Source organism: Balearica regulorum, chromosome 9 (genome assembly GCF_011004875.1).
Source record: "Balearica regulorum gibbericeps isolate bBalReg1 chromosome 9, bBalReg1.pri, whole genome shotgun sequence".
Taxonomy (NCBI): domain Eukaryota; kingdom Metazoa; phylum Chordata; class Aves; order Gruiformes; family Gruidae; genus Balearica; species Balearica regulorum.
In genome coordinates, this window is record NC_046192.1 from 1,347,052 (window position 1) to 1,374,726 (window position 27,675).

The 27,675-nt window shown below is 53.0% G+C and overlaps 2 protein-coding genes across 5 annotated transcripts; both read left to right on the forward strand.

Annotated features, from left to right (window-relative positions):
- Positions 1–51: 51 nt before the first annotated feature.
- Positions 52–8,642, forward strand: TBCCD1 (TBCC domain containing 1). 3 transcript variants are annotated; one of them, XR_012836695.1, is made up of 7 exons: positions 53–506; positions 591–740; positions 2,165–2,531; positions 3,491–3,677; positions 3,816–4,269; positions 7,368–7,531; positions 8,118–8,642. XR_012836695.1 is itself a non-coding variant. In XM_010301649.2 (7 exons), exons 1-6 carry the CDS (start codon positions 165–167, stop codon positions 7,495–7,497), a joined length of 1,674 nt encoding a protein of 557 aa, XP_010299951.2. In that variant the 5' UTR covers positions 54–164; the 3' UTR covers positions 7,498–7,531; positions 8,118–8,642. The 3 variants fall into 3 exon arrangements, 2 of the variants coding, with proteins under 2 accessions (XP_075616832.1, XP_010299951.2); XM_010301649.2 differs by having other exon boundaries at positions 54–506; positions 3,816–4,313; XM_075760717.1 differs by lacking the exon at positions 7,368–7,531 and having other exon boundaries at positions 52–506; positions 8,118–8,306.
- A 3,412-nt stretch (positions 8,643–12,054) lies between these two features.
- Positions 12,055–19,275, forward strand: CRYGS (crystallin gamma S). 2 transcript variants are annotated; one of them, XM_010303377.2, is made up of 3 exons: positions 12,055–12,184; positions 16,754–16,996; positions 19,003–19,275. In XM_010303377.2, exons 1-3 carry the CDS (start codon positions 12,164–12,166, stop codon positions 19,273–19,275), a joined length of 537 nt encoding a protein of 178 aa, XP_010301679.1. In that variant the 5' UTR covers positions 12,055–12,163. The 2 variants fall into 2 exon arrangements, with proteins under 2 accessions (XP_010301679.1, XP_075617950.1); XM_075761835.1 differs by lacking the exon at positions 12,055–12,184 and having other exon boundaries at positions 16,615–16,996.
- The last annotated feature ends 8,400 nt before the right edge of the window (positions 19,276–27,675 follow it).

Genomic DNA, 27,675 nt, shown 5'->3' on the forward strand with positions numbered 1-27,675 from the left:
TTGACCAGCCAATCAAAACCGGCTCCTCGGGGAAGGGGCGGACTCTCCCGGCTCAGGCTGAGTCCTCCACGGCGTGAGGGAAGAGCCGTCTCGTTAGTCCGCGCGGCCGCCGCTCTGCGCGGCGCCTCGGCGGGCACCGGAAGCGGGCGGCGGCGGCGGTCGCCATGGAGGCGGCGGCGGCCCCGGTGCGGCTGTGGGTGAAGACGGAGCCGTTCCTGGTGGGGGCCCTGCCCGTCCCGCCGCCCGCCCGCCTCGGTCCGCACTACCTGCGGAAGATGGCGGCGTACGCCCGGGCGCGGGCGGCCGAAGGCTGTTTCCCGCGGTTGTCGTGGCCCCGCTGGCGGCACATCGCCTGCGGGAAGCTGCAGCTGGGCCGCGGCCTGGCCTGGCTCTACTTCGAACTCTTCCACAGCCTCCTCCGGCGGGACCCGCCGAGTCGACTCGAGTGGGCGGAGGCCGAGGCGGCCTGTACCAGCGCCGAGGAGCTGGAGTGGGAGCGGAGCAAGGCAGGAGCCCCATCCCGGGCCGGGCGGGCGCGGGGAGAGCCCAGCCCCACCCTAACGCCTGTTTTTTCTCCCCTTCTTGGCTAGCTGTCGGTAGACACTCTGCAGTTCCTGCTGTTCCTGTACGTTCAGCAGGTGAACAAGGTCTCTCTGCGAAGGTCTCTGATCGGGGAGGAATGGCCCAGCCCCAGGACTAAGTCTCCCAGCCTGACTGGAAAATCCACCAGCGAGAATAAGGTATCCGTGGCTGTGGGATCCGCCTTGCGCGGCTGTGTGGGAAACTGCCAAGCCCTGCCTCGAGGTGGGTTGAAAAGTGTCGGGTTTGTCCCTGGGAGGGTGTAACGCTGCCTGTGGTAAAGGCTGACCGGAGTCAAGTTTGAGGTACTTTGCTGAACAGTAAATGAAATGACGGAGGGAAGCGAGTTGTACGTCTGGGGTGCAGCCTGTGGGCAGCTCTGCGTTGGAGAGGGAATTACAGATTGACAATGTCATTATAAAGGCTGGCTGCAAACCTCAGTGGATTTCTGTCATCGCTGCGGTGATGTGAGCTGTATCAGGTAGTGGGACGCAGCTTGGGACAAGCTGAAATGATTAAAAATAGGGACTGGGTAATTTTATACTGAAAGATTGGACAAACGGAAAAAGAAAATAGAGGAACTGGTAGAGGGCTGTGAGTCGGGTGGCTGCGGAGCATCCACTGTTATTTAAAAGCTGATGTTTTTGTTTAACTGCAGCAATTACATAAAACTCTGGACAGGAAGGAGATGCGTCTTGGCTGCCATTGTCCCCCTCCCAGAGGTTTTGGTGCCCACGGGACTGGGGTGGCTCCACCGGTGTTACTTTTCTCTGGGCGAGATTCCTCCGGCTTCACCGATGCCTGATGCGTGAACCGTGTCCCCTTTTGAAACGCTGTAGTGAGGTTTGTGTGGTGCGAGAAGGTTCCTGTCAGAGGGCAAGGATCTCCAGCTGCCGCACGAGAAGCTCACAGCTGGTTGTTACACCCTTTTGGCTGCAGCCCTCGCGGGTGGTGAGGCCAGCGTGTAATCACAGCCACGTGTTGCTTGTTCTGCGGTTCGCAGGCCAGCAGCAAAGCTTGTCTTTATTAAGGTCTGCCATAATTCTAGTCTTCTCCTTTTTTTTTTTTTTTTTGGTGTGTGGAACCCTTTAGAATTTGAACTAATGATTCTTTCAGAGGTCGTTTGGTTTATTGGTCCGCTTGCTGTGAAGAAATGACCCCGCAGTGCCTCGGAAGGTGGCACTTAATCATATCTGAAGGTCGGGAACGGATGGAGCGATTTTCCAATAGAGCAGTTGTGAGACCTTGACTGTCAGTTATTGATTTGTTTCCTACCTTCAATTGCCAGCAGCAGCTGCCTGAATTTGTGTGGGAAAGGTTGTCGGAGAGTCTGTTTCTGCTTTCTAGAGTGGAAAGAGGTGGTACTTGGAGTTAGAATAAAATGTTTTCTCTTTCTGGGGGGAGGTTGCTCGTGAGGCCAGTTTTCTTTCTCTGTTTCGGAAGAGCAGAGCAGCAGAAGTGGTGAGCAGGAGAGAGCACGTTCTGTTAGAACGAGCATAGGCAAGGGTGCATTGTATAAGGCCAGGGGAGCTTGTCAGCGATGTGAGAACTCACCTCGTTCTTGTGCGTTTTTCTGCCCGTTAAGAACTGGAACGACCAGGACCACCGCGCCTTCGTGCAGAGTCACCTCTCGGATATGCTGGAACTGCTGCTGGAGCCGGAGCAGCTCACTGCCTCCTCCCATTCCACCCGCAGTCGCTTGGTGTCCTACGAAGCCGTCTGTGCCCTCAGCTTTCTCATTGAAGGGACCGTGAACAAATCCAGGACGGTCCATCCTCTGCACGAGCTTGCCCTCTGGCAGCCCTGTCACGGGCAGAACGGCTACTCAAAGGTCTCCAAAGCCTTTTCTTTCCCCAAGCTGGAGAGCTGGCTGCGGTCTTGCCTGACCACAAACCCTTTTGGAATGACTGCCTGCCTCAAGTCCGGGAAGAAACTCGCCTGGGCGCAGCAAGGTAGTACAGACTTCGCCTTTATTTTTAGGAATAACGTTCCTCTTGCTGACCAGGGATCTGGCAGTGGTGTGGGGGGTTGCCTCCTTTTCCTCCTACCGTCAGTGGAGATGGGAAAAGTGAGAGCTTAGAGGCGAGTCTGGGGGACTAGGGGGTGCTGTGTGACATCCATGTGTATTTTTCCAGTCTTTGGATCACTTTTGTGAGCAAACGTTAATGCCTTTATTTCTGAAGCCCCCTCTGAGTGAGGTCATTATCATCCTCGTTATTCAAGTACAGCTGGAGGCAGAGAATAGATAATATGATGTGTTTGTGGCAAAGCTGAGCACTGGTTTGGCTTTCCTCATCTTGAATCACAGCCCCTCGCCTGCGGGGATGTGACAGCGGAGCCAAGACACCTTCCACCTTAGGAGAAAAAAATTCAGATGAATGTTTTGTTTCCTCTGACGGCACAATAGCAAGAGTGGCAGTGCAGTAGGCAGGATGGTGAGGTTGCTTAAAGATTGAACTGCAGAAGGAGCATTTCACTGTCTTAAAACTTAACAGTTCCTGCTTTCAGCAGAAAACTAGCCCTGAGGATCTTCCTGCCAAGGAACAGACCTCTGGAAGTGGAGTTGCCTAGGTCAGGGCTCTCTGTAGCTTTTGGGGGGCTTTGGCTGCCCCTGAATAATCTTAAAGTGGTTTTGATCTTTCAACGTCCCCCAAATTCTGGAGGTTCTGAGCGCTAGGTACTGCTGACCTGCCCAGTCGGTATCGGTGGGTGGTACGCCTGGTGCATGAAGTGGTGCGGTTTGACAGTACCATCCTTCAGGTTTTGGGCTGATTATTTTCTTCGGGGATTGCCGAGGGATGTGGACAGTAAACCGTCACGTCTGTGTGTCTGTAGGAATCACGCGTAGCCTTTTTGTGCTTTATTTATTTATTTTTTTCTTTTAAATGCGTTGGTTAACTTTATTTTGCAGTTGAAGGAACAACCAGGAGAGCAAAGATTGCCTGCAATACTCGTGTGGTGCCCGAGGTGTTCCCCATGGTGATAATGAGCCAGGTGTACAAGCAGACGCTGGCCAAGAGCTCGGACACCCTGGTGGGGGCTCACGTAAGAATTCATCGCTGCAACGAGTCCTTCATTTATCTCCTCTCTCCTCTCCGGTGAGTTTGTGCTCTCCTGGGACACGGAGAGATGTCTTGTTCAAGTGCTAAGCTCCTGTTAGATGGACTAAGCAGTGAAAAAGTCCTGGTTTTGCTCTTTCCCGCTCACTGCGTCCTCGCTCTCTTGTTCTTCTGCAGATCCGTGACCATTGAGAAGTGCCGAAACAGCACTTTTGTCCTCGGCCCTGTGCAGGCGTCTGTTCACGTCCAGAGCTGCGACAACGTCAAAGTCATTGTGGTTTGCCATCGTTTGTCCCTTTCTTCCACCGCCGGCTGTACTTTTTACATTCTCACACCTACCCAGCCTCTCATCCTCTCGGGGAACCAAGCGGTCAGCTTTGCCCCTTTCCACACCCATTATCCGATGCTCGAAGACCACATGGCTCAGGTGGGCTTGGCCACTCTGCCGAACTACTGGGACACTCCCCTGCTGGTCTGCAAGGACAGTGGTGACACCAGTGTCTTCCGTCTCCTGCCGCCCTCGGACTTCTACACCTTCGTGATTCCTTTTGAGATGGAAGGAGACACCACGGAGACGCCGGGCGGGCTTCCCCCCGCGTATCAGAAGGCGCTGAGTCAGCGAGAGCAGAAGGTACAGATCTGGCAGAAAACTGTGAAGGAGGCGGGCCTGACCAAGTGAGTGCTGCATCCCAACAGGAATGCGTCGGCTGCGTCGCAGCTCACTTCAGACGTACAAAGAGAAGAGTCATTTGATGTAGTGTGTCAAAAATGCTTTAATCGTGGGTCGATTTGCACGAGCCGTGTCTTGCATGCCATTTCTAGAGCGTTACTAATTGGCAATCTTGGGATCCTTGTCTTTAGCGTTACTTTGCTGTAAGTGGTGAGAATAACGCTTTTGATCGTAACTCTGAAGGAAGTGCTTTGTCACGATTGCATTTTCCTGCTTGCGAGACTCGAGGAGCGGCATGCCTAGGCACTGCTGGGGATCCACCCTGGCAGAAAGAGTTTATAACTTGCCTCACGCTGGGTACGTCGCGCGCTGCCGTGGGTGAGGTCTGGGTGCGTACCCTGAGCAACAGCTCAGCTAATTATTGCCCTGCAGCTGATCGGTGGTCACTCTTAGCCCGACCTTTACATTGAGACTTTAAATTACTGTCCCATCTGTTGTTGAGGTGAGCTTAGAATGTGCACGTGGACCATTACAGCTGATCACCTCGTGGGCAGTAGCTTTTAAAGTCCTCTTTATCAGATCCCATGGAATCCTCTGCCCAGCGTTTACTGTACTAGCTAGGCCTGTCCTAGCCCCTCTCGTGTACCGGTGCGCGTCTGCTTCCTTTCTCAGCACCTATTGCGGAGCTCTGAAAAAGCTCAGCTTACTTCCTTTGTCAGCGTGCTTTCTTCAGCAGCCAGCCAGATCAGGCGAGGGTACAAATCTCTGCCTACTTCAGTTTAGCCACGTTTATCCTTTTGTGAGCCGTTTTCGTGCAGCAACCTGAAGAACCCGGCTTCTTTTGCAAATACAGACTAGGGATAGTCAAACCCAGATATTCAAATGCAGATGCTTGAAGAGACGAGAACATGTTTTGTTCCCTAAGCTGTGCTTGAGCTGCGTAGATTTTCTTTCTGTTCTGCGCTCAGTCGGTGACTTGTAACGGGCGTGTAACTGGGCGCTGATAAACAGTGATCTTGGAGGGTACACAGAGTATGAAAACCTCCTCAGGTCAAACTCTCAACGTTTCCCACCATACCAGGCTGATCGTTCCTTGTTTTGGAGGAGCTCCCGCCGCTTCCCTTGTTGCTTTCTGAAATCTAGGTGCCTCTGCACCAAGCGTGGAGGAGCCTGCGGTTTGGAAGAGCTCTAGGCTGGGAGAGAGGAAGGGTTCTGGGGCACGATTTAGCTACAGGTGGAGGGTGGCTGAGCAGCAGTGACCCAGTAGTGGTGACAGAGGTGTAAAAACCTTCAAAACTCTCAGCCCTGAGTCTTCAAGGGCAGCAGAGAGGAAAGTTACAACTTCAGCCCTTGTGCTAGAGTCATCCGTTGTGTTTATTGACCTCATCTAAGGTGCTTCCCCCTCCGGCCATTGTCCTCCCTGGGCTGCTGCTTCTCACCCTAGGCTTTTGCAAAGGCATTCAGCCTGCCAAAAATCTTACCGTTAAAGAAATGTGAGGTAATATGAATGATGTGCTTAGATTTAACATCCTTTACGGCAATCGCAGGAGGCAAGAGCTCGCTACTGGAGTGGCTTACTTCATAAAAGGGGGAAAAACTCTGCCAAATTTAGAAGCTTGCTGAAAAGAAACTGGGCAGCTGACAATGTAAAATGTCTCTGTCTCCTGCAGGCAGGGGGACAACTAGGAAGCTTAGAGCAAACAGGATATCAGACTTGTAGAAAGAAAAAAGCTGCCGTGCTTGAACGGGGAGGTGAAAGAGAATGTTAGAAATAAGAAGACATCTTTCAAGAAGCTGAAGTTGTCTGAATGAGGAAAATGGGGCAAAAAAAAGAAAGAATGTAAATCCTGCCAAGCTGAAAGTAAAACTCCCGTAAGACAGGACCAATAAGACAGCTTGAGGAACAACTTGCCAAAGCATAAAATCCTGTTTATTCATTTTCTGAGCATATCAGACAGAAAGTCTTTCAGGGTCAGTAGCAGATCAGGGTATAGAAAAAGCACTTGGAGAAGATAAAACCCTAAGAGAAGAGAGAAGTGACTGCCTTTGTGTTCACGTTCGCTGGGGAGGAATTTAGGTTAGATTATGTCCTAGAACCCTGCTTTCTGCGGAGCATGTCAGTGAACATCTCCAGTGGAAGCTATGGTACAAAGAAGAGCCCTTGAACTTGAAAAAGGGTCTGGGTACGCCGGGCCCCTCTGAAGCTGAGCGGTACGGAAAGGAATAGAGCTGGTTCGCTGCTTTTCCCACTACGGGATGGGATTGACACAACAAATTAGGAATGGGTTCAAAGCAAAAGCACATAAAATCTTCACGGGATGTTGAAAATGTTCGTGTTTTACATGGGTTTGGAAAGGAATTACATAAGTTCGTAGTAAAAAAAGGGTTCGGAAAGGAATTACGTAAGTTCATAGTTAAAAAAGAAAGTCCAGCAGGAGCTACTCAACACCCGTGCCACCTTTGGCTTAAGAAATTCTGGACCTGAGCTGATCCCGGGTGACTCTGGAGAAACACTGCTGTGAGCCTGTGCTGCTCTTGGGCACCTGCCTCGTGCCAGGGACAGCGAGCCTGAGCTACGTCATACACCCTGTTATTGCTGGTCTTGCCAAAAGCACCCCAAAAGTTATTTAGCAGTAATGGGAATAATTTGAGGAGCGTTGTTTATATGCACTTTTTTTCCTCCTGATCCCATCCTCTCTCTTTCAGATGCTGTTATAACAGAATTTTGTGTCTTCCGTGCTTAAACGCCGGTTACTAATCTTCTTTTTCACCCTTTTTAGACAGTTTTTAACCTGTGCTCTAAAGCAGAGGCAGCCCTGTGGAGCAGGGTTGCTGTGCTAGTGGGACGGGGAAGTTCTGCTGTGCTGATTTCTGCTTTTGGGGTTCATTCCAGTCATGTTCACTTGGTAAAAGCCTCTTCCAGGCAGTTCAGGAGCCAAGCCTGGCTCTTGGCTGATAGATACAGAGGCTTGTTTTGGTAGCGAAGGCGAAGTTATAGAAGTATAATACTATACATAAACGTGACCTTTACTACTTCCCTGCTCTTCTCTTGGTTTCAGGGATCAAAGGAAACAGTTCCAGATGCTGGTGGAAAACAAATTCTACGAGTGGCTGGTTCAGACGGGGAACCGTCAGCAGCTGGATAGCCTTGTCCCTCCTGCCGTGGGCTCCAAGCAGGCAGCAGGATAGCACTGTGTTCCTGTGTAGCGAAAGGAAAGGAAAGGTGAGCAGAGGGCTTGTTCCTCTTGGTTCTTTTCTAGAAGAATTGTCCCACGTTTGTGCGCACAGCCTAGGCAAAGGTGGAAGAACTAGGAGGCTATTCAGCAGATGTTCTCCCAAAAGACTTGCATTTGGTTTTAGTTCTTTTGCAGGCAAAACCTCTTCTTCAATTTGAATCTGTTCCCTGTGTACTCAGCACCTCCCTTGTTCTCTGCAGGCGTTCTGTTTGATTTGTCAGGGGTGTCTGTGTGCATCTGTAAAGGCAGATAGCCCTATTGTACATAATCTGATGTAAAAACTTATCTGAACAGCTGCTCTTTCAAAGAGGCTGTATGCATTAATGTCTGTGCTTACCTGTCTCACTTTTTGCTTAAGTGAATCCAGTGAGACTTCAAATAATTCTTTCTTTGTAGGGTCTTTCTCTGCCCGAGTAGAAGTGGTTTAGGAGTTGGAGACAAGCTCTTATCGTGGTTTTCTACCATTGCATGTTTCAAACCATTAGAAACTTGATTTTTTTTTCCCCTTAGCATTTGAGTTGCTTTTTCTTTGCTAGTGTTGGGAGTAAAATTTCCTCCTCTTTTTTGTTACAGAGTTCTGGGAACAGGCAGCAATACACTGAAATCAGTTCTCATTAACACTTTGCAGCCATCCCGACTGAACACGCTTGATGTGAACCTGACGCCCGGCCTCGGTGTGGATTGGACTGTCCGTCTGGTTTAGGATTTCTAAGGAATGTGCTGTAACTATTCTGCTGGTAACTGAGAAAGCGGATGTCACTAGAGGATGATGAAATATGCCTCGCTGCAGATCCTTTAGCGAGGAAGCTGTTGTCACAGGTAGTGTCCGTGGCGTGCAAGTATCCAGTAAAGGAGCCCTTCCCGGTGCAAAGCGGGACGCAGGGCCCCAGCTAATGCACGTGTCTTTATGGTACACACCAGCTGCACTGTTTTTATAAATGTGAAAAAGAAACGTTTGATATTTTAATGAATGAAATTCAATGGATTTTTTTTTTTTTTTAACATGAACATGGCACTTAAGCAATGTGATTTTATGGAATTAACTTTCTTATACGTTTGTGTTGTTTTGACAAATGTCAATAAATCAGAGTTCTTGGATAAGCCTGGCACATGTCCTAGGGCAAGGGTTTTACCTGTACAGTGGGTGTTAGAGGGGTGCAACACCTTTACTGCTTAATGAGAGAAAATGCTAATTTATTAACAGCCATGGAGTTGAAGGTTTTGAAGGCTACCCTGGCACAGCATTTTGATACAAATGCTGTTTCCTACGTTTAATATTTCTTGTAAAGAGTGTCAACCCCAATAAGTACAGCTCTCATGTGCTAGGGGAACCAGTCATGGGGAGATGGACTCATAGCTGAGCCCCTAAATTAGCTAGGCAAAATAGGCAAAGACGTGCATGGATGATGAAAGGCATAGTGAGGCGCTCTGTTGAGCCTTTGCGCGGCTAGGCGAGCCCGCAGCCCCAATGTGAGTGGGGCTGTGCGAGGGCTGCTTTGAGGCCAGACACCCCTTTTGGGGCTGGCACCTTTGGCCTGGGAGCAGGGGCTGGACGTTTCCAGTTTGGGGACTGGATGCTGATTTTGATAAGAGGGATGTACGGGTTTGGGTTTTTTTGGACCCCTTCTGTGGGTAGGCAAGTCCACAGCTCCAATGTGAGTGTGTATTTTAAAGTACCACTCAGAAAAGTTTCTGTGTAGAAACTTCTTCTCCATGGCTGGTATTTCTGTTGTGCTTTACAAGCAAATCTTCACAGCTGTGTGCTTGGGCTGGCAGCCCAGGTAGGTGTGAGGAGGATGGGGCTGGGCTTAGTTTCTAAAAGGGCTGCAGGTGGCAAAGGGTCAGGGCTGCTCTTTGTGTAACAACTAGGGTTGACCATGGTGTTCTTCCAAGGTCCTTTTCCCTGAGGCTTTCTGCTGGGTTCGCTCTCCTCACATCTGAGAACTCACCTGTCTGGATAGAACTGTTGGAGGGACGGAGCGAGGTAGGGAACTGTTAGGTGTTAAGGGGAGCCCACAGCCCCAGTGTGAGTGGGGCTGTGCGAGGGCTGCTGAGGGAGGTTTCAGGCCAGGCACCCCTTTTGGGGCTGGCACCTTTGGCCTGGGAGCAGGGGCTGGATGCTGATTTTGGGTGACAAGGACATGAAGGTGCTCTTTGGACACTTTCGGGCTCTAGGCAAGCCCGCAGCCTCAATGTTAGTGGGGCTGTGCAAGGACCACTAAGGGAAGTTTTTTTTCTAGAAACATCTTCTCTCTGGCTTGCATTTTTGTTGTGCATTAAGGAACAAATCTGCACAGGTGTGTGCTGGCAGTAGGCAGCCCATGTGTGTCTGATTAGGATGGGGGCTGTGCCTGGTTTTTAAAAGGGGTGAAGGGGCAGGGCAGCTCTTTGTGTAGGCGCTGGGGCTGGCTCTGCTGTGCTGAGGGCTCTGGCTGGGGAGGGGGCTGCCTGTGCTTGCCTGTCCTTGGGAGCTGGCCTAGGAGAGAAATGAAGGGGCTGCCACAGGCAGCTGCCTCTGGCAAGGAACAGCCGGAGCCTGTGGCAAGGACAGATCCCTCCCAGCGTTCAATGACAGCGTGCACCTTCAGCACACAGTGCCGGGAGCTCGGTGTGTCCGTCAGCTGGGTGTGTGAGCTGTGGTGCATCCTGGAAGCCTGGTGGGAGAGGAGTGTGGAGGCACCCACCACCTGCTCCTGGGTGGGCGAGGGTTGGGCAGCCAGCACTGCAGAGGAGCAAGGGGTGGAGGCAGAGAGAGGCCTCGGGGTGGTGAAGGTCTCCTGTGGGTGCCAGGAAGTGGTGAGACATGTGTCCGGGCCCATCCCTGCCATACTTCTCCAGATCTCTGCCTGTCTCCTTCCCGTCCCTGCCTCCATCACCCTTTCAGGCTGGCCGGATGCCCCAAGATTTTTGCTCTTCTGCCAATGCTACCCTGTACCCCGCTGCCTTCCACTTTTCCTTTATGTGCCTCTCCTGTTCCGGTACCCCACCTGGTATTAAGTCTTTCCACATTGCTCCTAACAAATGCCTATCTATGTCTATCCAGGAACCTGTCTCTGTCTGCAGTGTGTCCCTCTGCTCTGTACCCACGGCTCTAACAAAGTCATTCTGCTGTCTAGTGGGTTCCCTCTCCTGGCATTTAAGACGAGCTGTATGAATAGGGCTGTTGGGGGGAGAGAGGTGGGGAACTGTTAGGTGTTAAGGGGAGCCTGTAGCCCCAGTGTGAGTGGGGCTGTGCGAGGGCTGCTGAGGGAGGTTTGAGGCCAGGCACCCCTTTTGGGGCTGGCACCGTAGGCCTGGGAGCAGGGGCTGGACGTTTACAGTTTTGATGGTGATTTTGGGCGAGAGGGGTGATAAGGAGGGTCTTCTGGAGAGCTCTCCATGCTGGGAGTGAGCGGAAGGCAGAGGCGGTTTGTGCTCTGGTTTACACAGCAGTTCTGATGGTAGATTTTTTTTCTGATGCTCCTAGGGAGGCAGCTGATGTAATGCTAAGTGAGTTTATCATATTTAACCAACTTCTAAAGGAGGGAGGTGCAAAGACGAGACGCCGCTGAGCGTGTCTGTCTTGGGCTGTCATCTAGAGCTGCGGCAGTGTGCACGGGGTGGCACGCAGAGCTGCTGCTGCGACGCTGCTTGTCCTGACAGATTTGAAATAGGATCTGTGTGTTTCAGGCGCTGCTGTGCCAAATTCGTTTCCCTTTGTTTCACTAAGCCGTGTGGCTGCTGCAGTGAATAGCTGTAGAGGTGTTTTTTCATAATACACTGGCTGGGGAGGGGGGTGTGGGGATACACGAGCCAGGAATCCTCCTCTTCCTTGCTCGGTGGGTCGGAGCGTGGCTGAAAGAAAAACTCTTTTGCTCAAAGCTCGGATGGTGGTGTAAGAGGTTCGAGTTGAATTTGTGACACTAGCAGACATGATCAGAAATTTGGGCATTGTTCTTTACTATTTGATGTGTGAAATCACTCACTTTCGGGGTGTGTGGCCAGACATACTTTTTTTCCTCTATGTCGGGCATCGTTTGGAGCGATGTAGCTCAAGCTGAGGGTGTGCTATAAAAATAGGCAGCCTCTTTGCTGCACAGATGTTTCCCCTGTGAGCTTTTTGAAGCAGAGCTTCTACGCTGAGGTTGTTCTTCGCAAGGTTGTGGCGTCTGCACGTGTTCACCGTTTCTTAGCTGCATCCTTCGCTGCGTGGGAACGTTCTCCCATAAATATCGGGGCTTTTCCTTACAAATGGGGACGCGCCTTTTAGAGCTGACGAGGATGCCTTCTCATTTAACATGCTTGAAAAGGAGAGAGCAGCCAAATTGTCCCCCGTCTTTCAGGACTTGGCAGGGGGCTGTGTGTTTTGAGTGCGTTTGGCAGAGTTTTGGTGTCCTGACTCAGCAAATGGTAACAAAGGGAGGATGGCGAAGCCTTCCTTTATTCCATAATCCTGTTTGCTTTTCTGGAAACCGGCTATAGCCTCAGAATCACTGACTCAATTTTTGGACCCTATTCTCATGACAAAGCGGCTGTCTGGTTTAAAACAAGCCCATTATAAAAAGGGCACCTCGGATCCTGGCTGTTTGTAACAGCTTCTGACGTTCCTCCAGCACTGGGGAGCTTGGCTGGAACGGAAAATGTCCAGAGCTGGAACCAAGGTAGGTTTATTTGCAGATTGTTCATGATTGTGGCTAGGAGTACAGAATTTATCAGGGATAAGTGATGGAGAAACCTTGGTTTCTTTGTTCTACTGACAGCTTCCACTGCCGTCAGTCTGTTGGAAAGAGGAGACGCTTGAAATCCCTCCTCAAACGGAGGGAAGCTGGAGCTGAGCCCTCCCTAGTCTTTTCCCAGATCTTGGCTGTTTCCTCTAGGTGTGGCTCTGCGAGAGGACGAACTCGAGCGCAGTGACTGGTGAGGGGATATTTTAAAATACGCCAGGACCCGATGCCTTGCAGATTGACAGCGGACGAACATGACAAGCTGCGTTTGCAGAGCAGAGTCTCATGGAAGGTTTCCTTGGGAGGACCCGAACCCCAACACCAGCAGCAGCTGCCACATCCCCCTTCTGTGGTGGAACAGAGGGTGTGCTGCGACAGAAAGATGCCTGAACGATGCCCACGGCACCGAAGACAATAGCATTCCCCGAACTGACCTTGTGATTTGGTGGAATTGGCAGAGATGAGTTTAAACCGGCAGAGGAGGTAGATGAGAAAGCTCAACTTCAGCTAGAGCGACGCGTATCAGATGGGGATCCAGCTCTAACGCTGCGTTCTTCGGTCTCGCGGTTAGCGGAGCTGAGCTGGTTGGTCACGCAGACCTTGTGGCAGGAGTGGGGCTGGGCAGGGATAAACAGCTGGGAAAGGAGGGCGAGAACTTTGGGCTAGTGGCCAGTTTCTCCTGTGAAATGTGACACAACTGTCTTGAGGCTGTGGACAGACGTTTTAGTTTTGCTTTTGCGTTATGTTCCTTTTAACCTGTGGAGACTGCAGCACCCAAGGGGGCAGAGGGCTCAGAAGCAGAGTGGTTTTGTAGGTGCTGGCCCATGCCATGGAAGAGCTGGATTCAGTCTCTGCTTCTCTGCACTTTTCGTCCATGATCTTGGCTCAGGGTGCTTTGACTATTTCTGGGCAGTCTGTAGAAACCGAGTGTGGTGTGCTGCTTCCTTCTAACCCGGTGGCTGTCAGATTGCAGCGATACGGTCTTTATGTACCCGTGCGTAAAGAAGGTGCTGGGGAAATGTAACTGATTCATGCTCCAGTCTCCTGTCCGCTTGAAGAGACTTAAACCTGTATTGCCTTTACCTCTGCTGAAAGCCATGTCCCCCATGAGTGTGCTACAGGGAATTTGTTGATTTTGTGCTGCTGTGGTGCAGCAAAATGGCCAAGAGGTGTTAAGTCAGTGAAAGAGCGCAAATCTCATCTTTTCTCTGGGCTATGCTCTTGCCTAGCACGTTCCAGGGAGGAAAAAAAAAAAGGGCAAAGGAGAGAATTAAAGCCTATTTCCCACAACCTAAGCAAGCAGTCTGCCTCAGAAAGCAATTGCTGTCCCCCTTTCTCAGAAAGCAGTGGGCACCACTAGTTATTGCTTACAGTTATTGTTTACAAGTTTCCTTCCAACAGAGCTGCTGTTGGGAAGAAATGTGATAATGGCTATGAGGTGACCAAGGGAGTAAGAGTTTTCAGTCCCGTAAGGAAGATCTGCTATGGCAAATCTGTTCTCTGTCATGTAAGGCCCAAAAAAAGCAAAGTTTGGGCAGTGAGTGGTTAGCGCTGCGAGCAGAGAAACTTGCTGGCGTTACTATAGGGAGGCAATTTGCGTTGAAGTAAGATGTGATCGAAACGAACCGATGAATCTGGGGTTGAAGTCTGTAGTTCACCTGTTGTTATCCTGCGGGTGAAAAAACATCAGGCTGCTCGGTTTGTGCCTGAATCGTTGGAGGAAAGCTGAGAAGCGCCGAGTGCGAAGGTCTGAAATGAATTGAGGGTGTGCGCAAAGGCTGTGGTGGAGAATGGGTGGGCAGGAGCCCTCTCAGGTCTTCCTAAAAATGGTCTTAAGGATAAACCAAGGAACGATATGGCCGTACCGTGAATGTGCTCTCAGATTTCTTTGGCTTTGTAAGTACAGGGAAAACACCCTTCTAGGAACACCAGCTTTGCCAAATCGAAGTTCAGTTGTGTTAGTCTGGGTGGGGAGGGAACATCAAATGAGCTTTTCTTTCTTTCTGTTACAAAATTAAAGGCCAACTTAACCAACTTCATGCTCAGTTGCTGTGATAGGGCATCGCAAGAGGAGCTGGTTCTGCCGGATGCCAGCCGCAACATCAAAGCAGCTGACGTGGAGCCAGGACCAGCGGTGGTGGAGACCCGTTCCTTTCCCGTTGCCGATCTCATCCCTCTGCCCAGGCGGGATGCTGCCTGCATGGAGACCAGACCTGTCGTCTTACAGACGTTGGGCAGACTTTGTCATCGACCGTGCTGGATGCTTGCTGCATGGACAGGAGTGGGACTGCAGATCAGAAGGGGCTGCGGAGCTCTGGGAGTGAGGTTAAAGAAGGGGAGAGCTCATCAGCTGTCCCAGTGATGGGTAATGGCTGCGCCGTGAAGAGGTGCAGCCCTGCGTGCCGCCCTGCGGAGGGTATTACAGGGATGCCGTGGCTTCCTTGGTCACCAGCTTCAAGACTGGGCTTACTGGTGGTGAGTGACCGCCAAACCTCTGTGAGCAGGGCTTTCGGTGTTGCCTCTGGGCTCACCCTGGCAGATTTTTCAGGTGATGCCTCTGGGGACAAAGATCTAGAAGCAGGATCTGTAGGACAACAGCAGGGTCGTGGCTGGCAAGGGAGGGCTGAAGGTTTTAGTACATGCCTTTTACAAGCTTTATTCACTTGCTGGAAAGGTGGTAGCGATCTCCCAGCTCTCCCTTGCTCTGAGGACGGGAAGAGCTTGCTCAGGAGGGAGAGATGTGGGGACAGGTATGCACTGACTGCTTCGTAACACGAGATCATCCTCTTGAAAGTAAGAGGAAAATGTGAGGGAAACATTATCCTAATAAAGGTATACTAACAGCCCACAAGACCCAGGACATAAATCCTCTGGCATGATTAGTGCGACTCCCCATATGCCTGGTCGGGCTGGTGGGACACGCTCTAGGAAAACTGGCTAACTTATTTTTTAACAAGAAATGAATGGAGAAAAAAAAAAAAAAAGTAAGCAGGTTGTTCTTAGACTTGAATCTGTCTCCTGGGTTGAAACTGTGACAACGAACAGTATTTTTAACAGCAGTGATGTTAGATCAATACCAGTAGCCAAAGGACCATAGGTGAAGTACAACCAGCTAGGAGCAAAAGGTGATTGTGTTTCTCAATACTCAAGCTATGGAAAAAATATGATTTCTGCATCTTAGATATTTAAATCGCTGTGGCCAGAAAAATCCTCTCTGGAGGAACTGGCTGAGGCAATCTCAGATGCCACCAAATAACCCGGCAGCACGTATGGGGGAAGGCTGGAAAAGGTGAAATGCTGCCTCGGGTATGCACTGCATTGGCTCAAGCAACTTGCACATCAGTTGATTCAACGCAAGGCTGTAGAAGACACTGGAGTAAGTAATCAAACTCCTGGTGGTTGGGCGCAGCTGAAAGGGATCTGCTGAGACCAATTCACATCAAACTAATGTAGTTTTTGGCGTGGTCTGACTTCACAGTACCATAAGCAAGCGAGGGATGCAGTCAAAATAGACACGATGGTTCAGGAACCCTTATTGCAAAGAGCAGCTCTTGATGAATGATTGTTGTCTGGAAGGACCTAAAACTGAGGCTGTGCAAAGGACTGGTCTGGGTCAGGTGCTTGCCAATATTTCCATGGAGGGCTTTTGGGAGAAAGCATGCGTCGCCTCTCCAGGCCTGGCTGGGTTGGTGATACCTCAGGCAAGAGGAATGGGATTTGCTCACCAGCCGGCTGCTGGGCTGTAGAGCAGCTCTTGGGAAAGACGCATGGTGTTGGAGCAGAAATTTGTCAGCTGTATCGCAAACTGGCAGTAGCCAAAGCAGAAGCAGCCAACTGCGAATACAGTTCTTGGATGTCCGAAGAACTGTGCTATCCACTGCATATGTGGAGCGCTCCTTTAGTTTTTCTTGGTGTTGGTGAAGCTCGCGTGATGTCCAGGTTTTGGCCTCGGCTTTTGAGAAAGCAAACTGTGGACTGTTAGAGCAGGAACAGGGATTGCAGGGCCAGAAGACGTGACCCAGGAGGAAAGAGACCTCGCCACTCCCTTATCAGTAAAGGTCTAACTGCAAGTGCTCGGTAAGCCAATGTACATGAAATGCTGCTTAGTATGGTCTATTGGCTATTTATGGCTCCCTTGGCCATAATTCAGTAACTACTGATGTGAAGAAGGTGTGAGGGAAATGTTTTAATAGTGTTTTGTTGCACAAAGGACAAGGATTTCACCAAGGGAGCTTTAGGTTGGATTGGGACAGAACTAGATGCTGGGAAGGGCAAGGAGTTGGTGGTGGCTGGAGCCGTCGGGGCCAGAGTGGTGAATGGGTTGCCAGGATTCATTGAGATGCAGTTGATCCTGCTCAATGGTTGGACTCGATGACTTTTTGACATCTCAAGGGCTCTGTTTGCAGATATTTCATGCTGTGATGGGGCTACAATACGTACTCAGGCGTGCGCGTGCACTGGGTGATGAGGAACCTCCCTGCTTTACTTCCTCTGCTTGCATTTCAGGTCACCTTCTATGAAGACAAGAATTTCCTAGGCCGTTGGTATGAGTGCGACAGCGACTGCCCTGATTTTCACACCTACCTGAGCCGCTGCAACTCCATCCGGGTGGATGGGGGCACCTGGGTGGCCTACGAGAGGCCAAACTTTTCCGGGAACATGTACGTTCTGACGCATGGGGAGTATCCTGACTACCACCACTGGATGGGCCTCAACGACCGCCTGGGCTCCTGCAAAGCTGTTCAGATAGTAAGTGTGACCTCTTCCCATTTTAATTTACACACCTATCGTTAAAGGATTTTTTTGGGTGGCCCCTCCATCTTCCTGGGGACCCGTGGGAGCTCCCTTGGAGAGGATGGCTATAGGGGGTTTGCTCCCGCGGTCCTGTTCTGGGAACAACCAGGTGTTTGGTGAGTGAAGAAAATAAATCTCTTCCACTCATGATTGCAGTGAGGAAAAAGCAGCTCCCTTTGATGGCTTTGCAGGTGAGTTTCCATAGGAACTGCAGCGTCGTTTTATTTGTGTGTTCCTCCAGGGACTTTAGGGTCCGGGCGGGTCACTCTGAGGTTTGCCTCTTGCCTTCCCCCCCTGCTTTGCTGCCGACAGATCAGACTCTGGCAGCGGGCATGAGGCTTCTAACAGTGGGATGTGGATTTTCCAGGAGCACCCAGAACGAGGGGCAGGTTGTTTGCCTCTCTAGCAAACCACGGCTCCCTTCTGGCACAGGGGATAGAATCTGAGTCCCACCAAATCCCTCTGGGCAGTGTGGACATGGGGAGAACAGCCCCAGGAGCAGACCTAGAAGAACTCAGGAGCAGGAGTGACACTCGAAGCTGTCCTTGGGCATGCTTGGAGCAGACCAGAGTCTTCTGGTATTAGGAGAGCACAGGGCAATGCCTGTATCCCCGCTGCAGCGCAGGAACCGTGCTCATCCCTTGCTAACCGATGCTGGGGGGATGCTTCCGCAGCTCTGCCAGCACCCATCCTTCCACCAGCAGGAGATGGGATAAATGAAGGGTGACGGTGAGCAGCGTTTGCATCCTATGGAAGTGCAAGTGGGAGAAAGGGACAGAGGGAACGATCCCTTTGGGATGTCTATGGGCGGAACCACCCTTTAAAACTGTCCGGGATGGGAATGTGGCTGTTTGGGGTTGAGACACTGAGTGCTGCTGTTCCCTTGCCAGCAGTGGGGCAGATGTTGGCGGGGATCTGTGCATCGCTGACTTGAGTAGCACAGCCATGGTTTCCCATCGCGTGGAGCAGGTCTCGCAACTGAGAAGGGGTTTTGTTTTTATGTCTGGAGGTGTAACGCTACTTTGACCCTGGTCTGGGTTTCAGCTAGGTCTAAACCCCTTTGCAGAGGGCTGGGAGAGCTTGCAGCCAGTTCAGAGCGCTGCTCTGGCGTAAGGGATGGAGCCCAAATACGCGGGAGATGTAACAGCAGCACACCTTCCTCCATCAGGATGAAATGCAGAGGATTAATCCCGCAGGTCCCCCTGGTGCCTGGATTCCCCTCCTGCGCTCCGGGAGGTTGCAGGGGGACCCGCCGCTCGCAGGCGTTAGGTCAGAGCATCCCGGAGAAGCCGCAGCGGCAGCACACAGATCTGAGAGACCCCACAGAGCTCGGCTGGGGCTGGCAACGAGAGCAGGCTCGGGGAGGCGGGGGAAGACGGTGTCCAGGCAGCTGCAGATTAAAACTGCCGCAGTGCCTTCAGGCAACGCAGCGCTTCAAATCACAGTGGAAAATACCGGCACTGCGTTCGCCTGTAATACAACCCAGCTGGGGTCACCAGCTCATTAAACTCCTTGTTGCCCAGAGGAGCGGGGAGTGGAGGGGGTCCGGTTCTCCTTCTGACGCTCGTGCAGAGTGGCTGAGGGTTCAAGCCAGCAGCGGGACGGGCAGGCTGCCTGGGAGAGAGCCCGGCCCTTGCTGCTGACTTGCACCCTTCCTCCCTCCGGAACTGGGGCTGCGGTAGGGTTTTGTGCTGAAAGTGCTCTGCTCCGGCTCGGTGCTTTTATGCCCTCTTTGCACGTGATGCTGGGTCAAGAGTTTCCCTGGCTGTGCTTTTTGGGGGCTGATGTGAGCTTGTTCAGCCCTGTCCTGGTTTGTTGGGGGGGGTGGGCGGGTGGTTTGTACCTCACGGGAGTCTGACCGTGCCTCAGCGCTGCTCTCGTCCGCTGGTGACCATCAGAGCCGGGGACGTATTGGTGCCTCCTTCCAGCTCTCTGCCATTTTCTCTCTCCCCTTTTTCTAGCCAAGTGGAGGCCGGGGCCACATCCAGGTATTTGAGAAGGGAGATTTTGGCGGGCAGATGTTCGAAGCCACTGAAGACTGCCCTTCTGTCATGGAGGAGTGGCACATGCGTGAGGTCCACGCCTGCAGAGTGCTGGAGGGCGTCTGGGTTTTCTATGAGCATCCCAACTACCGGGGCAGGCAGTACCTGCTGTCCAAGGGGGAGTACCGCAAACCCGTGGAGTGGGGAGCGGCGAGCCCCGCCGTCCAGTCCTTCCGCAGCATTGCTGAGTGAGGCAGCCCATTGACCGGGATGCCAGAGGCCGTCAATAAAGCAACCGAGTCACTCAGCTCAGCCTGTCCTGCTTATTCCTGGGGTCTGCGTGCGAGTTATCCTGCCCTGGCAGAGCTGGTGTGAAGCTGAGCCTCCTCCGAGCAAAACACCTTCTGCCAGCCCTGATTGCCGCCTCCTCTGCTGTCATCTCCTTCCTCCAGGCTGGCCTCATCCCCTCCCCTCTATCCCACTGCTCTTCTCCAGGGAAAAGCCATCCCAAAGCCGGAGTTTGTGCTCCAGCATTTGGCCAGTCCAGTGGAGCAGTGGGACCACCCGTTACCCGGGACTCTCCTTTTCGGTGCTGAGTGTGGGAGGCTCAGTCTTTTCCCGGCTTGCTGTGTTGCTGCTCCGTGGTGGCTTGGGATAAGGGATGAGGTTTGCATCCATGCTGTGTGCGTGCCAGGACCCCTGTGGGGAGCCAGGGCAGGCGGCAGACATCCTGTTGCTGGAGGAGCGTGTCCCTCTCGTGCGTGGGGCAGTGGGGCCAGAGGAGACGGCTGCAATCTCTTGGGGGATACTTGGGGCCGCTGTGTCAGGTACAGGATGCCCCTTGGAGGTGCAAGACAAGGGGTCTGGCTGCTTAAAACGAGGCTAAGGACCAGAGCAGGCTGCACTGCTGAAAGGGGAAGATTGAGGCTGGGCACAGCCAGAGACGGTGAGCGCCTCTGAAAGCTTCCCGGGGCTGGGAGGCTGCTGCTGAACGATCTGGAAGGGCAGGAAGAGATCCCTGGGCACCTAAGATGTGCCAGGGAGCAGAGGAGGCTGTCGGGCTCCCCGGGGTTCCCAGTGAGCCCAGTTTGCCACCAGCTGGAGCACCCCATTTTGTCCAGTGCCGCTAGATGTCAGGCTGGGTCCGTGCCGTGGCCGTGCCGGAGTAACCGATGTCTGCTGCGCCAGGGCACTCTGCTCCCGGGCACCCCGGGGACCCGCAGCCCGTTTGCATATGGAGCAAAGGGGCTTTGGGATAATGATGCTGGCTGTAGAAGCAGAGCCCTTCTAGCCGCCCTCCGCGGTCTCTTCCCGGTTGATGTATGAGGTTATTACGGAGCGGGGAGGCAGGTTAAGTGATGCTTGTCAAGCTACGGTGCAGCGACTCCCCTTCTCCCAGGAATGCAGCCGCCGGTGGGGAGTGGGAAGTGGCTGCAGAGAGGGGCAGCTCCAGCCCTGTGGGCTTCCCCTGGCACAAAGGTGGGCTGAAGAGAGTTGCCTTCCTCCTCCTCCTCCTCTTCCTGTCGTGACCCTGCAGTTGAACCCCCCCGCACCCTTAGCCCCCTGCCCCGTTTCAGCCCTTTGCTGCAGAGGGTGATGCATCTCCTTGACCAACCTCTGTCCCCCTGTGCCTCTCTCCTCTGTCACAGATCGGTGGGATGCAGGATGTGGTCGATTCAGCTTTACGGTTGGGTCTTGGTGCAGTTTTCCCCAAAATGTATGTTCAGGACCGACCAGCCCTGCAAGGCACCAGCCCAAGCACGGCCTGGCCGCAGGTTTTTTGTGGGGAGCCTGTCCTGTCCCCGTTTTGGAAGGAAGACCTCCTGCAGGTAGGCGTACTCTGGCCAATGCAACCACCTCCCACCCTGATTTTGGGGAATGTCTGCCCAGGCAGCTTGCTTCCCCATCATACGTGCGCTGCGGTGAGTTTTCTCCCACCCCGCGGTGGGTGCCAGAGCCGCAGCGGGCAGATTTGGGGTGCTACAGCCCCAGGCTGGCGTACATCCACCCCGGAGCACCGGAGGAAGCAGAGCTGGTTCTGGTTTGCCCTTACGGTCACATTTCCTCCCCGTGTCCTTCCCTTACATCGCTTGATCTACCCACCGCGAAAACGCAATTATCCCAACTCTTTCCCCCCTCCTCCTCCGCCTGGCTCTTGCCCTCTGGTGAATTTTGTGTTGTGCCCCGAACGTTGGCAACCAACACAATAACAATGAAATATGCTAGTTGGGTTTGGGTTTTTTTTTTTATTATATTTTTTTTATTTTATTATTATTCTAGATTACTTTTTCCATCGGGGGCTCCCTTGTCACGGCTGCACGCCGAGCAGAGTGCATATGGATATGAGCGGCGGCAAGAGCGAGCGGGGAGCGCAGGCAATCCAAACCCAGCCTGCTGATGCCGTTTTTTGCTTGACAGCTAATTTCCATTTTTCAGTATCAGGGGGTCTGCTCCAGTAATTGGCATGCAGATTGTGTCTGATGGGCCTGTTAGACACGAGAAAAGACTCTGCTAGTTAGAATAAGCCAACCCCAGGCTGATGGATGGGGCGTAAGGAGGTCATTGCGAGAGAGAATATACCGATGCCCGCGCACACGCACCTATGAAATTTCACATTTTGTGCCCTCCCCCCATTCCTACTTTCTTTATCCGGCAAACTCTAATCTATCATATTTCATTGAGACAAATCCTGCTCCATTTCTCTCTCCTTCCTTTTTTCCCTTTAAGGGAAATGTGATGGAACCTACTCCTGGATTTAATAAGAAGATGGTGCGGCGTAGCAGGAATTAAAGCGGTGCCATGCTTCATTAGCAGCTGGGGATCACACGGAGCTGGCCCAGATGTTAATTACACTTTGGGAATTAATTGGTATAAGGCCTTCCTCTCCTCCATCATCTGTAATCTGGCGGGCACGCAAGGACTTCTGGAAGCAGAGACTGCTGGGCGGGCGTCTGCCTTCTGTCCTCAGCCCGTCCGGCGCTGGCCGTGACCGAGGGGCACAGCCTGGCTTTGCAATCTCGAAGCCACCTTCGTGTCCAGACACCCGCCACTGGTTTCCCCCTTTTCCTCCCTGTGCCGCTGTCCTCTGAACTTTTTCTCCAGCTGCCAGGGAGAAGCAGGTCCAGGCAGGAGCGGGGAGCGGTGGGAGGTGGCACTGCTTTGCAGGAGGGAGGACCATCCCTCTCGAAGCTGGCTGTCCCCAGGGGACCCCAGGACACCCTGGATGAAGGCTGGGGGGGATGTGGCCTCCTTTTCTCCTGCTCCTCAACCCATCTTTGCTGGCCTGTCCCTTCCCCCCAGCTCTGGGTGCAGACCCATGCTGTTCTATCTGCCCCTGCAGCACCTCTCTGCTGCTGAAACCCCCCCCAGTTCTGGAAGGAAACTGGTCTCCAGTTTCTTCCCTTACCTTTTCCCCCTTGGATTCAACCCGATGACATGCAAAAGGTGCACAGCGGGACGGGGGCTTTTTGCCAGAGGACAGAAACGATATGCTTGGAAATGAAGAATATTCCTCCGAACGCTGCCAATTTGTTCCTTTTTCTGAGCTAGCTGGTGACAGCCCAGCGTGGGGCACGGTTATCTCTGCGACGAAGCATCACATCTTCAGGTTTCTGCCAGGGCTGGAAGAGGTTGCTGCGTGGCCCCAGTGGGATGCTTGTGCTCAGCTTTGTCGTCCCCCCCCAAAAAAAATTGCTCGCAGGCTCTAACGGCGTGAGCTTGCTGGCACCGCAGCCACAGCAGGGACGTGGCTGGAGCCCTCACCGTGGCGGGTGTGACAAGATGAGCCCGTGCTCCATGTTCGCCCTCCTCTTCTAGGCTTTCCAGCGGCGATGCTCCCAGGTTGGAGCAGAAATCCTCGTTGCTGCTTGCTGTGGGCACAGGCTGAGCTTTCGCGCTGCCCGCAGCGGTCCTCAGGGTTTTGTGGGTCTTCTCTTGGCGTTGCTGGTGCTCTTCAGTCCTGAGGCATCAGCCAACTCGATGCAGGTCCCTTTTCCCCCACCAGCAGAGGTCATTAATGTCACTTAATCATTGCACTTAGTCAGTGCAACGCTTTGGTGCCGTTCGGTTCCCTTGGAGCCCTTCTCGCTGAAACCAAAGGCCCTGCAGGTTCAGCCACTGCTTTAGACCATGCCTGGGTAGGCTCTGGAGGTCCTGGCTGGTGACTGTGGCACTTCCAAACATCCTCTTTTTCCTCTCCTTTATGTGCGAACCACCCTACGCGTCCCCTGTTGACACCGGCTGAAGTGCAAAGGTTGCACGGAGCAAAGAGTTTCAGGAGGAAACGGGCAAGACCAGCTCTGTCCGTCTGGGTTTCAGCTCGTGGGTAACATCCAGCCCAGCTGAGGGTGCGCACAGCGTTGGAGCTGCGCACGTGTAGGTGCAATAGCAAAGCCGAGCTGCCTTGTACCTTGCATGCGTCTGCGTACCCACACGCGTGCCGTGGAGACTCCTCTGGTGTCACGCGTGTCCTTTCGACCGGATGTGCCGTGTCCACGAGCGGGTGTGCCGTGTCGTGGGCGAGAGCCGCCGCTCTTCCACGGGGGATCGCCGCTGCGGGGAGGTGCTGGCACCCCAACGCAGGGCTCTGCGGCTCCCCTGAAATCACAGAGGGGAGGGGGAGAGGAGAAGGCACTGCCCGGGGGGACCAGCCTTCCCTTTGCCAGCCCCCAGCAGAGGGCAACAGAAGCAAATGGAAGAGACGAGACCTCGCCAGCCATGGGCAAGAGGAGCAGTTTTCAAGCCGGAGGGACCTGGAAGCAGAGTGATGTTTGTGAGGAGCAATGTGCAAAGGGGAGCAGTGTAGGGGGGGGGGACGACTTGAGAAAGAGGTCAGAGCAAAACAGAGAGATTCAAGGATATTTTAGTAGGAGTTAAAGCAAAACAATGCTTTCGGAAGTCCAAAACTCATAGCTTTGGGCTTGGGTGGAGAAGGAAGGGGAGGTATTTTACCCTTTTTGTTTAAACTTTCTTGATTTTAGGTCAGTTTTTAAGTGAAAAGTGCTGCCGTGACGAGCACAGCTGAACATTCCTAGTGAAGGGTGCTGGAAGGAAAGGCTCTGAGAGTTCCCAGCACCGATTACGTTCTATCCGGCCAGTTTGTGTGACTGACCCGAGCTCAGTGTCTGGGTCTCTGGGTGCTCTTGGCCTCCTGGGGAGCAAATTCTACCGTAGCCACATGTACCTGGAGGCTTCAGGTTCTGACCTCCATCCTGGCCAGGGGGTTGTGCTGGGCTGGGGCTGGTGCTGCTTGCAGGTTCCTTTCCTGCCCTGCGAAGGGGAGACCGCGGCGGGCTCCGGGGCAGGGGGGCAGCAGGGAAGAGGCAGGCAGAGCATCCCTTCCACCTCCCCGCTGCTGGACCAACTCGGGCAAGAGCCTCTGCCCTGCTGCCTTCTGGCTCCCCGCACGCTCCTGCCTGGCTGGGCAGGTATTCACATCCCGCTTGCAGGTTTTCAGTGGTTTTTTTTGGTTTGGGTTTTTTTTTTTGTCCCAAACTGCTTGGAATTACACGGGGACATTTTAGCAAGGAAAGCTTTCCATGGCAGGAGTGTGATCCCACAGAGATGCCCTATAGGACAAGAAATCTGCACAGACACCACAAGGAAGTTTTTTCTGACAATATTCCCCCCCAGATGCAGAGTTGAGACCTGGTCTTTTTTTTGGAGGGGGGCGGGGGGAAGCAATTATTTCAAAAGGAAGGACAAAATCCATGTGACAGGGAGCTGTGGGTGCTGGGGAGCAGCACCCTGCCGGGATGCAGGATGCTCAGGAGGGCCGGACACCCCAGCAAGCAGCTGGGGAGGTTATTCGGGCAGAGACCCCCACCGTGCTGCTGCTGCGGCACGGAGCTGGCGGGGGGGCAAAGCCTTGGGGAAAAGGCTGGTTTTGGGGAGGCTGGGATTGGCCTTTTGTTGAGATGCTGCTGCTTGGAGAGGGCGCAACTGGAGAGGAACGAAGGGGCCTTTGCTCCGTGAATCCCCCCGACCCGCTTCATTAAACCCCTCCTCGCTGAGCCCAGCAAGGCGCAATCTCCCCATCTCAGCATTATCTCCCCATCTGCTTCCTCTCCTGCCACGCTTCCAGATGCTCCTTATCTCCTCTCACCTTCCCCAGAAACCCCGGCACGCTTCTCCCGCTCCCCGGGCCGGAGGCAAGGACGCCTGCCCGCACCGAGACTCTCTACCTGTGATTTCCCCGGCTCTTATCTGCCGCCGGGAGTTTGGATTCAGCCCCCGTCTCAAAGTCAAATGGATTTCTGGCAGGACGATGCGACGGAAGGTCGACGGTGGGGAGGCAGGCAGGGACCGAGCTTTCCCCCCCTCTCCGCCCCGCTCGAGCCAATTCTCCAGGTAGCGCCTATCCCCGTTTATTCTCCAACATTATCAATTACATTTGGATTATTATTACTCATTCAAGCCGAAGTGAGTTGCAGACAGCTATTTCCTAATGGGGAAATGTTACAGGCGACTTATTAGCGAACAATGCATCATTAAGGGGGGAGAGCTTCAAAGGCTCGTAAATGCATTTCAAAGGACACAATGCGGAGCGGAGCCTGCAATCGCATATCTGGGGGACATGGGCAAAATTTGTGACAAGGAATATACTGGGCCCAATGTAATTAACTAATTCTCGATCAAAGGGGTTTTAGAACTGAATGGTCAGGGAATTCAATTATGGGTTTCCTAATGAACCACTGTGTGCCAAGGCAGGGGGATGTTTTCTCCTGGAAAAGGAGGGCTGAGGATCAGGATTGGGATTTCCAGGGAGATTTGGGGAGAGAAGCACCAGAAAAGCTGATCCTGTGGATTTGTTGCGGGGAGGGGGGAGACACAGAGCGGTGTGCCGTGGAGGGAGGCACCATCCAGGTCCCCGGTGACAGCTGTCTGTCCCGGAGCTGGCCCACGCGGTGGGACTGACGCCTCTTTGGAAGCCCAGGCTGGTGGAAGGGGCTGGGGGTGCAGCTCCCTGGCCCCCCAGGAGGGCAGGACGGCTGCCCTGGGGCCGGCACTGCCTGACCCCCTCCCTGGAAAACCTGGAGGTTTCCTCCTCTGCTCTCTGAATCCAGGCTCCGGTAAAAATAACATCGTTCTCCATTCATGAAAGGAGCATCTTCTAGTCCTCTGCTAGTTTCTCTTATTATAGAAAGTTGGTTTGCTCACTTTACAAAGGGAAATGTATTATGAATTTTCCCTTCATTCCCCTCCTTTTTTTTTTCCACGTTTAACAACCGATTTGTGTGTTGCATGAAAGTTACACAGTTCTTTAGATGCATTTGCTATTTTATTTTCTTTCATTCAAAAATATGTCAGTAATCTTTTTGTTAACATGAAAGATAAAGGATTAGTAATGCAAGATGCAGTTTTCTTGTAACCTTCTTGAAAGCAGACTATAGTTTCTTATCTGGCTCTAACATTCATTTTCCTGAAAAAAAAAAAAAAAAAAAAAAAGACTTCTTAAAATGAAATAAACTATATTCGATTCAGACGAGCAACGCTAGCAAAGACATTTATTGCAGCCGGCAGAATGGAGCAGCTGCACAAAAGTCTCTCTGTCGCAGCAGCGAGTACCTTTCCAAGAAAACAACGCACACGCGCGTGCACATGTGTGCATAGCCTGCGTGGAAAGTGCCGCTGCGAAGAGAAAGCACCGTGACCAAGCCTTGATTTCACAAAATATCCCCAGATGTGCCTGCCCGGTTGGCTCCGCAAGCTGCAACGTCTGCTTCGGGGGTATCCTGAGCAGGACCCTGCTGGTACGTCCCAAACCGGAGGTGGGCCACCCATTTTCTGGGCTCGATGCCGGTGGCAGATGCTGCCCGCGCTGTCTGCGCCGTCGCATCCCTTCTGGGTTTGGCGCAGAAGCGCTTGTCAACCGGGGTGTCTTTGGGGGCTACAGCGGTGCGGGGTGTCCTGCAAGTCCTGGAGGCTGCAGAGGCCACGAAGGAGGAAACTGGTGGGGTTTTATACGCTCAATGATCCCTTGAGAGAGGTTTCCGCTGGAGCCATGCGTCTGAAGGGAGGTTTTCTTTGCCAGTGGGTTGAGGAGTCCGGCAGGTCGCTGCGGTGGTCACAGCCCCAAACCATCTGACGAGCTGCGGGGCACGGCGGGGTGCGACAGACACGTGCGGGCAGTGCCCGCTGCAGCCTCCTCCCACCACTCTAAGCTGGTGCTTGCAAGTAGAGCTGCGATAGAAAGTCGCTCTTTGGCCTCTTCTGGGCTGTGTCTGCCATCCAGCAATTTCCACCTCGGCATCTTCTGCTCACGGCTCACGAGCAAACGAGGTTTTTGCAGCACTCCTGATAATTTGAGCAATGATGGGTCTCCAGGAGGTCCCGTCTTGCAAAATCCCACCTGTCTTGGCTGAAAGCTTCGTCTCCTCTCTGCTGGCCGGGCTTTGGGCTATGCAAGCTGGTGGCGGCAGGCAGGGAGGAAAAGATGCAGAAAAACACCAGGGAGGGGAAAAAGAGAGATGGGGACAAGAGGAGGAGGAGGTATGGGAGCAGCAGGGGAGAGCGCGAGGGGTTACCAGGGACCAGCAGGTCTTCGAGCATCACCTGCTGAAGCAAACAACTTAAATTTGAGGGAGTTGATTTCTTGGTAGATGCAGAGGATGAAAGCAAAACACAGGGTGAGGCAGGGGCTGGTTTTCACAG

Bases quoted from the DNA above. Each gene is read 5' to 3' on its own strand.
- CRYGS (XM_075761835.1), top strand. From the start codon at position 16,712: ATGAGGAACCTCCCTGCTTTACTTCCTCTGCTTGCATTTCAGGTCACC. The intron at 16,997-19,002 runs GTAAGTGTGACC...CCCTTTTTCTAG, and splicing joins CCTGCAAAGCTGTTCAGATA to CCAAGTGGAGGCCGGGGCCA.
- TBCCD1 (XM_010301649.2), top strand. From the start codon at position 165: ATGGAGGCGGCGGCGGCCCCGGTGCGGCTGTGGGTGAAGACGGAGCCG. The intron at 741-2,164 runs GTATCCGTGGCT...CTGCCCGTTAAG, and splicing joins AATCCACCAGCGAGAATAAG to AACTGGAACGACCAGGACCA. The intron at 3,678-3,815 runs GTGAGTTTGTGC...GTTCTTCTGCAG, and splicing joins TATCTCCTCTCTCCTCTCCG to ATCCGTGACCATTGAGAAGT.